This window comes from Salvia splendens, chromosome 4 (assembly GCF_004379255.2).
Source record: "Salvia splendens isolate huo1 chromosome 4, SspV2, whole genome shotgun sequence".
NCBI classification, from domain to species: domain Eukaryota; kingdom Viridiplantae; phylum Streptophyta; class Magnoliopsida; order Lamiales; family Lamiaceae; genus Salvia; species Salvia splendens.
In genome coordinates, this window is record NC_056035.1 from 948,769 (window position 1) to 965,307 (window position 16,539).

A 16,539-nucleotide genomic window follows, 5' to 3' on the forward strand; every position below is an offset into this window, starting at 1 on the left:
TTTTTAATTTTGAATAGTAAGTGAAAAAATAATTTATTACTACTACTTTGAATAATGTAGACATCGTACTTTGACACCTACATCCATCCAACTCTGTTGGTTGAATTTAATTTAGACCAAATAAAGCCTATATCACACTTTTTATTAGAAATTCTTCGTAGGTTAGGCTTTTTCTTTATCTTTAGTTCAAGAGATGAAGAATCTTGGTATATGTTAGTTGTGTTTATGTGTTGTTAACTACAATTTATTATGATAACTTGATCAAGATTTCAACTCTGTTATGATTCTGTGGTCCTGACAGCAAGAATTTCTTCTATGAATTTCTTAAACTTTGGTGAATATGACAACTATGTGAGTTTGTTAGTGGGAATTAGTTAACTTGGTTTGTAAATTCAAATTCAATACCTTAATTAAAAAAGGATTCATTTTAATCTATTCTCGGTAACTATACATAATTACAATTTGTTTCAACTTTCAGGATTCTTACTAGTACCTACTATTTTACAATACACATCACATTAACCAATATCTTTCGATTCATTAGAATTGCAAATAATCAATCCACTTGGAAATTGTTTTTATATTTCATCTCACTTTTCTTGATATAGAAAAATCTCAAATCAGAACTTCTCAAGCAAACAGAAACAAACATTAAGCAGCAGAATCTATTGACAATGGCAACTAGTTTTGAACCTAAAACAAGAAAGCAGAACACTCAAAATCTAACAAATGCTAGAAAAAATGGACTACATACAAAACAACGAATACAAAAAGCTAATGGTCAGTCACGCACAACCCTCAACTTCAGCAACTATAAAGTATACATAGACGCCACTTGAAAAATACAATCAGAATGAAAGATATACCACAATAAATCAAAGTGTTATGTCTCATATTTATATCATAATTATAGATAACTTATAATATATCTAAAACAATGTATCACTAAACATATAACTCAAATATGAATACCAAAGAGTAATGCATGAGGGCAACATTCACTCAACATAGTATGCCAAATTACTTAAGTAAAATATTAGTTTGATAATCAATTATATATAATGAGTTTGGTGGGAAAAAAAGTGACAACCCAATCAATAACAGATGATTTAGTGCTTACTAACTGTAAAAATTAAAATTAACAATAGCACTTGTACAATTGGTTTCCATTTATCTTAGAACATTATCATTTCTATCTTCTGACTAATTTGCCCAACCAGCAAAGATCCAACCATAGATTTCATGTCCCAATCTTTTGGTGACAAACATACATCATCCATTTCTTCATTTACCCCTCCTTCCTTACCTTCATAACCATTCTAATGAAATTATTCATATTCTTCCAAATTTAAATTAGAAAACTATGTAATAAATGAAATAATAGCATCCAAAAACATGGCACAAAATTCAATACTTCACCACATAAATATTGAAAAGATAGATTTCAGAATGCCAACTTGTGATGGCAGATATTTATGGTGAAAAATGAAAATTGCTATTCAAAAATTAAAATAAAGTAGACCCCACGATTCAAGAAAAAAAAAGTGACCATCTCTCTCAAACAGGGCAATTGCATTTGCTTTAACATCTCTCCATCATCTTGTCCACCTGAGAATCTTCACCTTTACTTTTTTCCATCTGCATGCTTCACATTTCCAAAATTATTAGTACTACAAATTTAATTCAAATTTATTTATTTATTCCTTAAAAAGAGATTAATAATATTAATTATCCATCCTTAATTTACAACATTCAATGAAACGTAAACTAAGCTGCGATTCAAGATAAATTCACATATTTTATTTACCACCACCAAAGAAACACACTATACTGCACAAAATTAAATTGATTACAGTCAGATATACTAAGAGAGAAATTTCATTTCTCTTCATGTAAACCCCCAAACCAATAAAAACATGCTAATTCAAAATAAAATTACAAAATACTCTTACGTCTTAATTAATTAACCATTAATTTATCTTAGTAGATTAATCCATTGCCGGTGGAATCGAACCGAGTCGTCTCGTAAACCGGCAGTTCTTCGCCGTATCTCTCCATTCCGATCGCCGAGAGATTATCGAGCTCGAACAAATCCGAGCTCGCGTAGCTCGCTGCATCGTCGTCTTCGTCTTCATCGAAAACCTCGTGTTTGACGTGAGGATTTTGATTTTTCCTCTGATAATTCCTCAGCAGATCCCTCGCCACCTCCTCGACGCGGCGGTTTTGATCCATGACGTGCGCCATGAGCTCTTCGTTGATCACGCTTCTGATGTTGTTCATGTTGTTGTGATTCTTCGTGGAAACGTCGCGATTTGATGATGATTTGTTGCTGATTTCTGATTGTAGTGATTTGTGGCGGCGATCGTCGTCGACAATCACGCTGACCGGAGAGAATCTCACGGATCTCTTTGCGCCGGCGGAGTGGTTGCCTCTAGACGACGGCGTTTTGCTGAGGCAGGATCGGGAGAACGACGAAGCGGAGGAGCACGTCGATGCGTTTGTGGATTTCAGCGACGGCGACACGTCACCGCCGATTTTGCTCTTCTTCATGTTTCCGCCGGCGAAGAGCGAGTTCAGGAATCCGGCGAGTTTGCCGCCGGGGGAAATTGGCTGCTTCACCTTCTTCAAATCGCCGTAGATTTTCAGCGCTCGTAGCTTCGTCTTCGAGAATCCGACTTCAATTTTCGATTTCTGCTCCGATCCGGAGCGATTTCCACCGATTTCGTCCTTCTCGAACCCCGTCCGGATCGGCTTCGGCCGCTGCACCTGGAACGACTCCGATTCCGAGGAAGAGAAGAATCCGGCAGCGGCGCTCGAATCGGGGGAGCTCCAGCTCGAACTCACCCGATCCTTCCGCGGCTTCTTCAGCTGGAAATCAGCAACGGAATTCCTCCGACCGACCGCCTTCTCGCTCACCTTCTTCTCCATCCATTTCTCGAGCATGCAAGCGCGCTGGAAATTCGCCATCTCCTCGTCACTCCTAAACACTCCGCGGCGCACGTTAGCGCCCTCGCAGCTCTTCTTCCTGATTCCTTCGCCGTAGATCACCATCTCCTCATCTCCTTGATCGATTGAGCGGTAGATGGCATCAAGCAAGCTCGAGGAAAACGACGAGTGATTCAAATTGGAGGAAGTGAAATGCGAGATTTCAGTGTCCCTTGGGTAACCACACCTCTCCACCATGATCGATTTATATAGAGAAAAAAGAGAAATTATCCTTTATTGTCTGCTTGAAGAGAGCCAAAAGCTGCAGAGAGAGGTGCAATGGAAGACAAACACAATGATCATGTGAAGGAAAGAGACAAATGAGGAAGAGTTATATATGGATTGAGAGTTGGGGTGAATAGCTAAAAGAGTCGAAACAAGAGCACTCATTTGATGTGGGGAAGGAGAGGGAGTGGCGCAGCAGCGTGTACTCAAAGCTTGCCAGCACGCAGTGAGTGATTTTATATATATATATATATATATATATATATATATATATAGAGAGAGAGAGAGAGAGAGAGAGAGAGAGAGAGAGAGAGAGAGAGAGAGAGAGAGAGAGAGAGAGAGTTGTGTGCTGTGTAGTTTTTTCTCCAGCTTGTGGGAGTGCTTTATATTGGGGTTGGGCTGCCCACTGTATCTTCTACTATTTCAATTTGCTATCGAATACTGTATTTTATGGTTATCTTGTAATTCTGTCTTAATTTATTTCATAGTTTGAAAACCAGCAATAAATTATGAAATTTGAATTTCTTTCTAGGTTATGAAAAAACTATTTTTACAGTCTTTAATTTTACAAATAATTGAAAATACAAAAAAATGATGTGTTCATTTCTTCTATTAATTTCAAAGAAATGACTTAATTAATAATTTATATGATTATTAATACTAACAATAGAAAAAAGTTCTTAGACACCTTAGAAAATAGAGTAAAGTACTAGTATACAGTATAATATTCTTATACAATGTGTGTTTATTATTTAAATAGATTTGAGAAAATGATGCCCTTTGATTTGGATGGATATTACTCGCATTAAGTTGAGATGCACGCTTTGATTCACACTATAATAGCATATGCAATTAAATATAGATGTTCATCTCACAAGTCAAAAGATATACTACTAGATGTTACACATGTAATGAGGTATATTTAATTTGTGGCTCTCATTAATTCTAAAAAGTTCTAGCTCTCTTTTTCCTTTTTTCCAAATATATATAGTTGAGCCAAATCTATTTTTCACAATAGATTATGAATTACAGCTTCTGAAAGTGTGTTTTGATCTAAAATATTAGAGTGATTAATGTCTAAGGTCATATTAAAAATTTTAAATTTATGTCAAGTTTAAATTGCGATTGCAGAACATATTATAAATTCGAATTACCATGTTATTCGATCAGTTTACTGTCATGAATGTAGGGAGAAAATATTTAATACAATGTTAGTCATTTATGGGCTAATAACATTGAAAAATTCCTACCATAAATAGGATGGCCCGTAATATTTGTTGAACAAATTAGTTGTTCTCTCTGCCAACTAAATATGTTGAGTACATTTTTATTTTTTTTAAAAAAATCTATCATATTAATATAAAAATTATTATATTTTTTTTTCAATTAATACATAAAATAAAATTTTCAAAAATCTTATGTCATCTCACAAGTACGACATTTTATATGGGACGGAGAGAATGTTAAATACGTGAGTGAGAGAGAGTTTGTATGAACAGAAAGCATTCAAGGGAAAATTCCAGGCAAGATCATCAAACTTTTGGTCTCAATTATTCTACTATTAAAACAAAGAATTTGAGTATAATATTGAATAAAATATGAAACTGGGACAGAAAAAATTTAATGAAACTGGGACAGAAAAAATTTAATGAAACTGCATGCAACTATTTTTTGTTGGAAGAAAAATTATTGAATTCATCTGTAATTTGGACATAGATAGCTGTCACTTGTGTTTTAAGATTAGGACAAAGGACGTTACGGAAAAATAATTAAGAAATCCACAATATATAGATTACTATCATCATTATTATTATGTGTTATGCATATTCAGTTGGTGATAATAATAATTTGATGGGATTGATTGAATTTGAGATTAAATAATTTCAAATTTGTAATATTTATAAAAAGTTGGTTGTACAATACTGCTATCTATGCATTTGAACTGATCCTTCCATGTATCCATAAATATGTTTTACTAATATGCATATTAATCAATACTTATAAAATATGCAGATAAATTATACAATTAAGTTAAAATTATGGATAGAAGGTTAAATATATCATTTTTATCATTCGAAGGCAATAAGCCTCGTAATTTTTTTATTATAATTATGACCCAGGCATTTGTACCACATCGAAAAAATCATTCTGAAAAGGCATTGGAAAAATTCGAATGTATGAAATCTAATTCGTTTATTTCAGTTGCAACAAAATATTCGAACAGTGTGTGTGTGTGTGAACTAACACGAATGCACGTGCACAAGAATGTCAAAAGTAATAAAAATATGATTTGTAAAGCAAACATTCCAATTAGTGTAGATAAATTTAATTAAAATTCTTCCACTTTCATCATTAAAGAAGATAGATATAACGTAGCAGTCTTATCTCTTGAACTTAATATCTTTAAAAAGCAAATTAATTGATTTTATATTTTGGGTATGATTTATCATTATTTTGCATGCATATGATATGGACTATGGAGTAATATTTTACTGTATTCATAATAATAAAAAAAGAGTAATAAATATAAATTGAATTTCCTGGCTAAAATACAGTGTCAGTCATTTATAGAACACACGATATTATTCACAGATTAGAAATACCGATTTCCATATTCTGCAAATTCATAACACTTTAAAAAGGGTTCATTTTTCAAAAATAAATACGAAAATATTTTTAGGTTATTTTGAAATAGAGACAATTTTTTAATTTGAAAAAAATAAACAGTCAAATTATCAAAGATGAGTAATTATTGATATGCATAAAATTAATGTATGTGCGTGGGTGATTAAATTATTATCTTCGAATATAAGTTTAGATTAATTTATTATGGAATGATTGCACTCGTGGGGCTCTCAAAATCACTTTTTTTCACATTGGGGGTTGGGTGATATGCAAATAGGCCTGTAAATTTAGGTACCCGTGGGTACTCAAATCCGAAAATTCGGATACCCGAACCTGAAATCTAAAAAATATCATGTCCAATACCCGATCCGCATGTGAATTCGGGTACCCTAATACCCGATGCGGGTACCCAAACCCAACTAATCGGGTACTCATAAACCCAAAATTATTATATTTCAAATTTGTTATTTTATATAAATTATATTGTGACGAGAATAGAAATTATTAAAAATAACACAATACTACTATTTATTGACTATTATTAAAAGTGTAAACTTCAATTCTAAATTTCTAATGTTTTAACTTTCTCTAAATTTCTAATATATATAAAATAGACATTAGACAAATAGTCAAATAGACACTACTTAATTTTAAAATAAAGAAATTTTTGGCATAAATTGAAACATAAAAGAGATCAAATAAATTTACCCTATATTTACCCTATGGGCCTATGGCCTTATACTAAATAAAAATATTTATCTCAAATACATAATTAATCGGGTATTAGTTGGGTACCCTAATACGGGTTTCGGGTACCCTAAACCCAAAAAATTCTAACATTAGCTACTCAAATCCGTACCTGAACCCATAATTTCGGGTTTCGGGTACCCAAAACCCGCGGTTTAAATTTGCAGGCCTAGATGCAAAGTTAGAAGATATTCGACGAAAAGAATTTTAATCAAGTTTTGAATTGATTGGATTAGAGAATGTAACCAAGTGATAATATGACAAGATCATACCATATATTAACTAATCATAGCCATATATTTATGGAGAACATATTATCAAAGGAAATAGAAATTACACAAGACAAGATTCATAAATAAATTAGGTGCATATAAACATTTTTTCCAAGTAGTGAATCGCACAAGCAGGTCCACGTGTCAATATAAGAAACCCTCCACGTGTCAAGAATGAAATTCCTCTCTTCTATTTTTGGTGAATTATAATACTTCATTTACTAGTACTAGAAGCAATATCATCCATATGATCTAGGTGTTCAATCACTTAAAGATTAATTTTTTAAAGATTAATTTAACTCAAAATATTTGAGATTGTTTTTATCACAAGGTTAGGGCTTTAAGGTATAGATTTATAGGGATATATGTATCCCAATATATCGAGATTAAGTATCTATTTTTATCCATCCAACCTAACAACATTCATATTAATTTCATCTTATGCAATTTATCAAACCGAGCCTTTTTCTTTGGTTTCATCTTTCAATCAAAATTAGTTCAGTAGTAGTACTTACTAACATGTAAAAGGGCTCAAGTCAAACATATGTTTTATTTATATCCTAATCAAGTAAAACATTTGGTTTCATCTTTCAATCAAAATTAGTTCAGTAGTAGTACTTACTAACATGTAAAAGGGCTCAAGTCAAACATATGTTTTATTTATATCCTAATCAAGTAAAACATTTGGATATATATATATATATATATATATGGAGTACTTTTATTACCATTCTATTGTTTTATAGAAATAAAATGCTTGAGAAAAATGGCGAGCAACAAGAACGCATCAAATTCAATTTTATATGTCGCTCATGCTTTTGTTGTAATTTTAGAACCTTTTATATTTATTTTGCTAATTAATTAAGTAGTTAAATATAAGTGGTATGCATTATGTCCAATACATATTTGGAGAAGCACATTCGCTGTCATTCATGTTGAATTCCTCTATATCAATGTGACATGATATCAATATCATGATATCATAATTATTTAATATAAGAAAAATAGAAACAAAATGTTTTGCCAGGGGCACATTGCTTCCATGGTGGTATTGCATCAAGGCCTAACATACAAAATAAAAACCATGATGAAAATTGTGCTATCATATATCTACATCAAGTAGTATTTATACACATGGAAAAATCAAATTTTAAGAAGACTAGCTATAGATTCCATTCATGTCATATGGTAGCAATGGCCACTAGAGATTCCATTTATATCATTTCCAATCAAGCTAGCTACTTGAGTACATAGTGCTAACTTATATCCTAACTGTATACCATGTACATTCTACGTGTATACAACATATACCTAGCTATCAAGTATAGCTTTATCGGTAAGACATTTCTTCTCTATATAATAGATAGAGTTTTGAGTCATCACAGGATGAATATAGATCAATTATCAATCGACCTGATAATAAAAATAGAAAACACTAAAAGGCCGTAGTCTTTCACAATAGGTCCGATGTATCATGTGAACTTTCACCAGCCACTAAAAATTTATGCCTTGTGACATTATTAAAAAATTTTGTAACCTTGTGTTCCAATTCATTAAAATTTGGTACTATCTCAATCAGAAATTTTAAAATAATCAATTTTATAAATATTTCTAGTCAAGAATACATCCATTTCAGTAATGAACTAGTCAAACTAGGTGACTTCAATATACCCCTTGCTAATAAAGAGTAGTATTCTATTTATCACTCATGAGTAACAAGTCAATGATCCCACTCCAAATTCCTATGGTGGGATTAGATTATTCCTCCACCATTCAAAACTTTGAAGTACAGTTGACAACTTCACTTCTTTGTCCACAAAACAAACTACACCACCTAACATAATTGATGTTCCATTTGTCCATAATAATCTATCTATACAGCTTAGGTTAGCCAGCAAACCTAAAAAATAGGGATATAGTTGAGAATTTGTATATATGATAAAAGAAAAGAAAAAAATTGCGTAAAAGTTTTACTATGACTAACCAGGTGGGTTAATTTGAAATTAGAAAGTTTATAATTAGAGTTGAGAATTTGTTAATTAATCTACTACTATAAGGGGAAATAATAATCAGAACTGGAAAATTTAAATATTTTTTCTGCATAAGTGGGCCAAAAGATTAGAAGATGACAGTAACAATAATTAATGGATTAAAAACATCGTACGTGCTAAAAAGTCCATAATTTGCAGGTGGTGGGCTACACCAGTTTCAGTTACCACGTGACCTCTCTGCTTACTTACCCCACATTTTTTTACCTTCATAAAATTATTGTTATTGATTCATTAGCATTTTGGAGGGTTAAAACTCATTAGCATAATATACCAATTTTGCAATACACAACAAATCCAAAAAATGTCCACGCAGCAGATTCAAACGAAAGCTTAGAAGATGTTTACTATTCGAAATTGAAAATATAGATAATTAAATATAATTATCTTTATTATTGATTTCTCTCAAATATGTCCTCTCAGCTGGATAGAGATTAGAGATTAGACATAAGAAATGGCACTTGAAATATCTCAATTTCTAATTCCAATTTTATGTATTTAGCCTAATTTTAAATAGTGAATGTTAGGTTTATGGTTTATCTATCTGTGTGTGTGTGTGTTTTTTATATTGTGTTACAAAGTGGAAACAATGCTCAGAACGCGCAACGTATAAAGTGAATAAGAGGGTCACAGCCCGCAGGGGCGTAGCGCAGTTGGCAACGGAGGGGCAGATCTTGCTGCAATGAGTCTGAGTTCGAATCTCACTGCTGTCGTGTAGTTGTTTCCATCTCTCAGGCACAAGTGTGAGGCCTTGGGAGATGGGCTTCTGACAGCCAGTGAGTTAAGGCCTCCCCCTTAACGGGCTACTGCGTACCCTGATTGAACCCTCTCACATGATGTCGGGCCGGAGTATACAAATACACACACACTGCTTTAGTATCCGACACAGACCTCTCACACGCACGCAGCGAAATTGCTTTAGTTTCAGAGCTATAAAGAAGGTGGGGGATAGGAAGAACGCGGGAATCACACACAATCATCAAACAAAGATGTTTTTCCACCAATCCCAAGAGAAAAAAATATTCACACCCTCCCTAAAACTGATGCAACTTCCAAGTGAGAATGATGGATCCAAATCCATACAACAAATCAAAAGCCACCCTCTTTACCTTTTCTTTCCCTGACAAAAGGGCACCATCACATGATCATTCCATTGTTCACACACACACACACAAGCTTTTTAGTAGAAGCAACAGAATAAAGAGAATGTGATCAATGAAAGATGATGCATGAGAGCCCAAAATTTCAAAACAAAAAATAGCAGATGGGTGGGAGTGATCCGAGGCTCGTGTGCTTTGCAGGTTTTCTTTTTCTAAAGCTAAGACAAAAGCCATGTCTCTCTACCTTTGCAATTCCCAACTTATTCATCCCATTTGTCTAGTAGTACCCTTCGCTTTAACCTTAACACGCACGCTTTAAAGACAAAAAACGACAAGAGTTGTTACTAAAGACTACAATCGTGTTCTCTAGTGCAAATGCTCTATAATGGTTTTCTTTATGTACGAGGCATTAGAAAAAGAATTGTCACAAAATACTTCCAAAATGGCTAGAGACTGACACTTTGCTACAGTAAATTGTGTGGTCTTTGGGCCGACTAACATGGAACAATAGGCAAGAACCAGATACTTATCTTGTAATAATGGAGCTTCTTGTGAGTAACAAAAGAATTAGAGAGACAAGATGGCAACACAACTTAATGCATTGATTTGGAACGCTAGCATTCTTCACATTTAATAGCTAATGTCAATCCTTGGAAGCCAGAGGCTCTAATGAACTCTATTCAGAAGTTACCAGTCCAATTCAAGTGGCCCAACTGAGGTTGCTGGTACGCGCCCACTTGTGCTCCGGGAGCCGGAGCTGCCACACCAACTCCCACATTACCGCCAATGGCAGGGCTCATGTGATGAGGACTTGCCATGGTAGGGGGCTGTGGGGAAGGATGGTACATGCCTGGGAACTGCATATGGGAGGATTGGGCAGCAGCCGCAGCTGCATTGAAAGAAGCATGTCCGCTGTGTGATGTCAAATAGGCAGTAGGATGAGGAGACTGAACAGGCATGTTGTAATATGATGACTGCATTCCAGAAACATCCCTTGAGTTCATCCATATTTCAGAGGTCTCAGCCTGTTAGAACATGTAAGAGGAGGGAGTTTAGAATGGGTAGACAATTTTAATTTTCTCCCACACCAAAAGTGTGGTGCTTGCAAAGACTGCTTGAAAGAGAAGCTTGGCATATAGCCTAATATCAATTATATGAACGATTGATATTCATTTTTGTTACCTGAGGGTTTGGAATGTAGAGACTATCTTTATACTTGATACGAGACGAATCATCATGGCCTGCAGTGCTTGCAACAACCCCAGGAGCATTGATGGCATAACCAGTAGGACTGGTGAAATTTCCAAACCCAGTAGGACTACCAGTAGGGACAGGCTTGAACTGTTGGATACCATACTTGACGCCACTCGGAGTTAGATGGGAGCTATTCCCAGGCATCAGCAAGTAGCTGCTGCCATTTGAGGGATGAGGATATGCGGGACTATTGGAGTAACCAGGCACATGCATTGGCGGAACATAGACAGGAGGCATGAATTGACGATATGGCATGAGGTTAGCAAAATGGGAGACATGAAGATGGGGATACATCTGGGCAAGCTGCTGCTGTTGATGCTGTTGCTGTTGGTGCTGCTGTTGTACCATTGCAATTGTCGAAGCTGGAACAGCATTTGCTGCATGTGCACCAAGGACCTGTGTGCACAAGAAGATCAAACAAGGATATAAAGTTTAGAACTGGTATAAAACAAAACCAAATATAAAAACATTAGTGTATACAGCACAAGGAGGATACAAAAAAAAATAGTTTCTGAAATAAATACACAAAGGAAATCTCCCAAACCAACTACGTTTTATGCAGCACGGAGCATATGAGCAGTTAAATAATTGCTGACTGAAACAAATCCAAGTACAGGGATTATTAGCATTCATGCAATTGGGAGCAATAAACATGACCCCAATGTGTGTGATTATAAGTACAGCTGCATCAGGGTGTATATCGGTGGGTTTTTGTGCAACAGCATGAGTGCATGCATGGGTGACACGACAAAAAGAATTCACACTTAATTAACTAATGGCATACAATAGTTCGATTCTAACCTCTTGGGATGACGGAAGACCCTGCCCGTTGACAGTTTCATCAACAACCGGGTGGAAGTATGACATATCATAAGCCATTTGGGGATCATAACCCTGAAGGCAGTAAAAACAATAAAACATGTTGCAGCTTCTCTTATGAATGCAGCAATTGAATAAAAAAAGTTGCTCAATTTCGGGGTCTGTCAAATGGGTTGTCAATGAGAGAATTCAGACTCACCGAGAAGCTCGGCAATTCAGACGTATCCTGCTGCTGTATTGATTCAGGGGTGTATGATGGGCTGTTGCCTGGCATCAAGCCAACATCAGCATAGTCGTTCAGGTTCTGTGGACTTGACGAGTCATTCTTCTCAGTCAGATCTGACAGATCACCTGAAACAGGAGAGTTAGATTCTGAACTTCGGACAGAGTCATCTGCCACCTCTGATTCTTTGGTAGTAACAGGTTCATCTCCTGAAGCTTCAGCGGAAGAAACTGGAACACTACAAAATTACATTGCTTTAGACCTTTTGACTAGGAGTCTAAGAAATAAACTTTTCGGGGAAACAGTGCAAGTAAACTAGTAAGAAAGTGCAAGCAGATTACATATATCAAACATAAGAGGACGAATTTCATACAAACATATGACGAAGTTATAAAAGAAAAAAAACCTTCCAGATAGGTCGGTGGATAATTCTTCTACATCATTTGCAGCTACACCAACTAAATTTGCAGAAGTGTCAAACTCGGTGCCCAGGCTGCCAAAGGTAAGTCGGCGTCTGTCAGCCTCGGAAACACGAATATGTGCAGCTATAATCACATTGTCACTTTTAGAAAGATTCAATGGTGACTTGTTATGTGGTAAATCAGCTGCTTCCTTTTTTGTGTCTTCTGGATTATCGGCAGGAGGAGAGACTGTTTTTGCAGGACTACCAATAACTCCAGGGCCATTGGCACTTGGTTTTACACTTGCTTTTGGCTTCCATTCCTTATTGGGCTGAGGAGCTACAGCAGAAAGATTTGGTAAGTTCACTAGTTGCAGCAGACACTAAACGTAGTATAAGGAAACAACTAGGGGAGGGTAGCACCATCCTGATAGATATTGAGTAATATTCATAGGGAAGTCAGGTATTCAACTTTATCACCACGCACTTATACACTATCTGGGGGATTGCAAAATTCATATCTTACCTTTTTGGTGACCCATGAGTTGATGAGGACGGCTACCATACGAATTACTGGAGAATGATCTGCCAGCAGATGGACCAGCTATAGCAGAGTCAGGTGCCACATTTTGGTTTGAGTGGTCATTCTTTGATGTAGCATTGAATGATCTCGCAGACTCTCGTGATTGAACATCTCGTGCAGAATGTGTATTTGGCAGAGAAGTGACTTGAGAAGAAGATGGTTTTACAGAATTTTCAGATGACTGGCGCCGTGATCCCACGACCCCGACCTCCCGTCTGATGGCCCCGACATTGGCAGCAGGTCTAGAATGTAGGAATGGTACATGAACAGGATCAGATGAGGATGAATAAACACCCACGACAGTACTGCTAGATGAATTTGTAGATTGCAGCTGGGGAGCATTTGCCTTTGTTTGCACACGTGAAATAGCACTTGGAACAGGAAAGTGCTTCTCCCCAACCATTTCTTTCCTGCCATTACCAACTGAAGCAGCATTCTTAGTTTGCCTAGTTTGTGAATCAGCAGCACTCTTAGCAGGCTGAGATGAATGCTGACCTACAGCAGGTGCTTGAGGTCCAGAACCACTGGGAGGACCACTGTGAAAGAAGAATCTCAGAAAGCTATTCATGTAGCACAAATTATATAAAAATCTGGTTTAGCTCTAGAGGTGGAATCGACAACTTTTCTTCCTTGCATACAGCTAAACATAAAAGGTCATATTCACCAATATCTAAAACAGTAGAACAATACAGAAATCATTACATTAAATTTCTCCTAATCAATTAAATCAATGGACATCTTAAACACCACCTATATGATGCAATAGCTCATTCATGAGAACCATATATCTTATAACTGAACTGTACGCTTTGAACAAGGCACAGACAAAGAAAGCACAACTAGATCAAGTAAAATTCAAATTAACTATTAGTACCTCTTCATTGGCCCACTAGAGATCACCCCTGGACTTGTTGAAGTTGAATTAAGTCCAGTCTTTGAATCTGTGATGCTGTTATGATTAACTCTATTGTCACGAACAACACGGAACTCTCGACTTCCCCCTGCATCTAGTTAAAGCACGTTAAATAAATTAAGAGACATGGAGCAAACAGAAAAATGAAGACAATAATTACTAGTGGTGTTTTAGACCACAAGCAGTCAAAACACAACATTTTGACGGAATGTTATTACCAGATGCAGCATTTCGAGTGGTTCCGCCTCTTCGAGGACTACGGTCAGAATATGTATTATACTTGACAAGCATACGTTCGACATCATTGTTTTTTTTGGGCTCCACAGGAATGAAACTATTTTGCACTGGATTCTGGGTCGGCAAATAGAACATTAATAAGTTCATACTTTATGTATCATAGTATTGTACTTTGTGTTTGGGTATACAACTTCAAGAATCTAAAATGTAAAATCCAACCATGGCCCATGAAAACCTTTTTAAGGCGTAATACATATCAACTTGAACGTATAAAGATCAAGCAAAATATAAGCAGATGAAATTTTTTTCAATAAAACTACTATAATTAGCAATTACTTTTAACTATACAATTAAATATTAGTACTATATAAATATGCATAGGACGTTCAAAAATATACAAGGGAGTAGCAAAATATAACAAGAGACTGTCATATATACCTCTTTCTTCCTATCTCTTCTTCTCTTCACCTCGTGGAATGGATCTGCATGACAATCAACTGGTGGCATAAAATACTTTGTAGAAGAGAATATAGGGCAAACAAAACAAGATTGACTTTTCTATGGTTAACGATGAATCAATCGCTAGAAGATGTAATTGTGCGATTTGAAGTGTAGACGATTAGATGGGGGGTCTAGAGGAATAAGTCGCTGCCCCTAAAGAACATGATTTCTACTCTCTATAATGTCCTCCATCATCCCAAGCAATGAATTATGAAAGTGATCACTAAAAAAGGTTATTTAAGCTACTAAGCTTGTTTAAAAACTACAACTAATATCTGCAGCTGATTTAAAAAGTATGAAATTCGAATGAAATGCACTCCACCTCCCAAAAAGATTTCAATTTTCAAGATTACCTCTATTATTCTACATGCATTGTACAGCAACGACAAGAATCTTCATGCACTAACCGATAACTACAAACAAACACTAACGAGCTAACATTCCGTCACCGTCACCGTCACCGCCACCCCTTCAGCTTCCAGCTTCCCATGATCAAAATTTTCAATACACAAGAATCCCACCCAAAATTGAAAAAAGACAAAAGAACGGAAAAGGATATACAGCGTCGAAAATAGAAAATATTTCAACAAAATGGACCTTGATTGAGCAGTTTCTGGGTGGTTTCGTTAGGATCCATGTTGGCCTCTTTAAGCGCCACGTAAATATCAGCATCAGAGTGGTTCACCACAATTTCTTTAATCGATTGAATAGTTCTTCGCACGCCCGCCGATAAGACCTGCGCTCCGCCGTCGATTCTTGCACCAGATACCATCTCCAATCGAGAGAGGATCAGCAGTCAGAACGCGAGAGCCACTTCGTCGAGGAAAAAATCGGAAAAAATGAATCCGATGACGACCCTAATTTGAGGATACTGTGGTTTTGGATTGAATGGGGCTTTGGATTGGAGGAGGAAGGAGAAGAAGAACGGCTGTGAGAGAGGGGGTTTGGGAGCGAGGGTTTTGAGGAAATTAGGTTTCAATGATGGCGAAAAGTTGGGGGTAAATACAAATTTAAATACTAAATGAGAAAATGAAAGTAGGGGTATGGATTGTGGAAGCTGTTGCTGATTTAAGTACATTGAAATTACAGAAGTGCCCTTATTGGTCTTTTTTTTTTTTTTTTCTTCTTCCGAAGTGCCCTTATTGGTCGACTTTTGATTATTTAGTGATCCATTAATAATTGTTAATTGTTTTTATAATTTTATTAGTGGTGCGCACGTGCTACATATATAGTTCTTGATTGTTAGCTATTAAGTTTTAATATCGAATAAAATATTCCAATAACTTTACACAATTTATCATAACTAGATCAGCCCCCTGCCCCCCTGATGATGCTGTTGAAAACATTTTATTAATTGAATGAGTATTTAATTAAATATTACTCCTATTAACAATGCTAAGAACTCCAACCTTAATAAATCAATTGTGTAAAGTTTATAGTACTATATATTACTATGCATTTATCTATATATAATATAATACTATTATATACTGTCTCATTCTATGAGACATTTTTATTATTGGGATGTCTTATTATAATTGTTCTTAATATTAAATTAAACTTAAAATTGTCGATTTTTGTTTAAAATTATTAATTTTAGTTTATAC

The 16,539-nt window shown here is 35.5% G+C and overlaps 2 protein-coding genes across 4 annotated transcripts; both read right to left on the minus strand.

The window, feature by feature from the left end:
- Positions 1-1,778: 1,778 nt before the first annotated feature.
- LOC121801484 (protein BIG GRAIN 1-like A) lies at positions 1,779-3,460 on the minus strand. Its single transcript, XM_042200984.1, has one exon. The coding sequence runs from the start codon at positions 3,181-3,183 to the stop codon at positions 1,981-1,983; it is 1,203 nt and encodes a 400-aa protein (XP_042056918.1). The 5' UTR covers positions 3,184-3,460; the 3' UTR covers positions 1,779-1,980.
- Positions 3,461-10,510: 7,050 nt separating this feature from the next.
- Positions 10,511-15,932, minus strand: LOC121797747 (GBF-interacting protein 1-like). 3 transcript variants are annotated; one of them, XM_042196448.1, is made up of 11 exons: positions 15,530-15,932; positions 14,870-14,913; positions 14,413-14,545; positions 14,156-14,288; positions 13,777-13,817; positions 13,225-13,704; positions 12,705-13,038; positions 12,275-12,536; positions 12,058-12,150; positions 11,185-11,652; positions 10,511-11,027 (listed from the first exon to the last, which is right to left on the minus strand). In XM_042196448.1, exons 1-11 carry the CDS (start codon positions 15,702-15,704, stop codon positions 10,683-10,685), a joined length of 2,508 nt encoding a protein of 835 aa, XP_042052382.1. In that variant the 5' UTR covers positions 15,705-15,932; the 3' UTR covers positions 10,511-10,682. The 3 variants fall into 3 exon arrangements, with proteins under 3 accessions (XP_042052382.1, XP_042052381.1, XP_042052380.1); XM_042196447.1 differs by having other exon boundaries at positions 13,225-13,817; positions 14,156-14,282; XM_042196446.1 differs by having other exon boundaries at positions 13,225-13,817.
- Between the last annotated feature and the right edge of the window lie 607 nt (positions 15,933-16,539).

What these genes read in the sequence shown, in the direction of transcription:
- LOC121797747 (XM_042196446.1), bottom strand. Translation starts at nt 15,704, where the DNA reads ATGGTATCTGGTGCAAGAATCGACGGCGGAGCGCAGGTCTTATCGGCG. An exon ending in CTGAATTGCCGAGCTTCTCG is followed by an intron (nt 12,151 to 12,274) that starts GTGAGTCTGAAT and finishes TACTGCCTTCAG; the next exon opens with GGTTATGATCCCCAAATGGC. An exon ending in TCTACATTCCAAACCCTCAG is followed by an intron (nt 11,028 to 11,184) that starts GTAACAAAAATG and finishes ATGTTCTAACAG; the next exon opens with GCTGAGACCTCTGAAATATG.
- LOC121801484 (XM_042200984.1), bottom strand. Translation starts at nt 3,183, where the DNA reads ATGGTGGAGAGGTGTGGTTACCCAAGGGACACTGAAATCTCGCATTTC.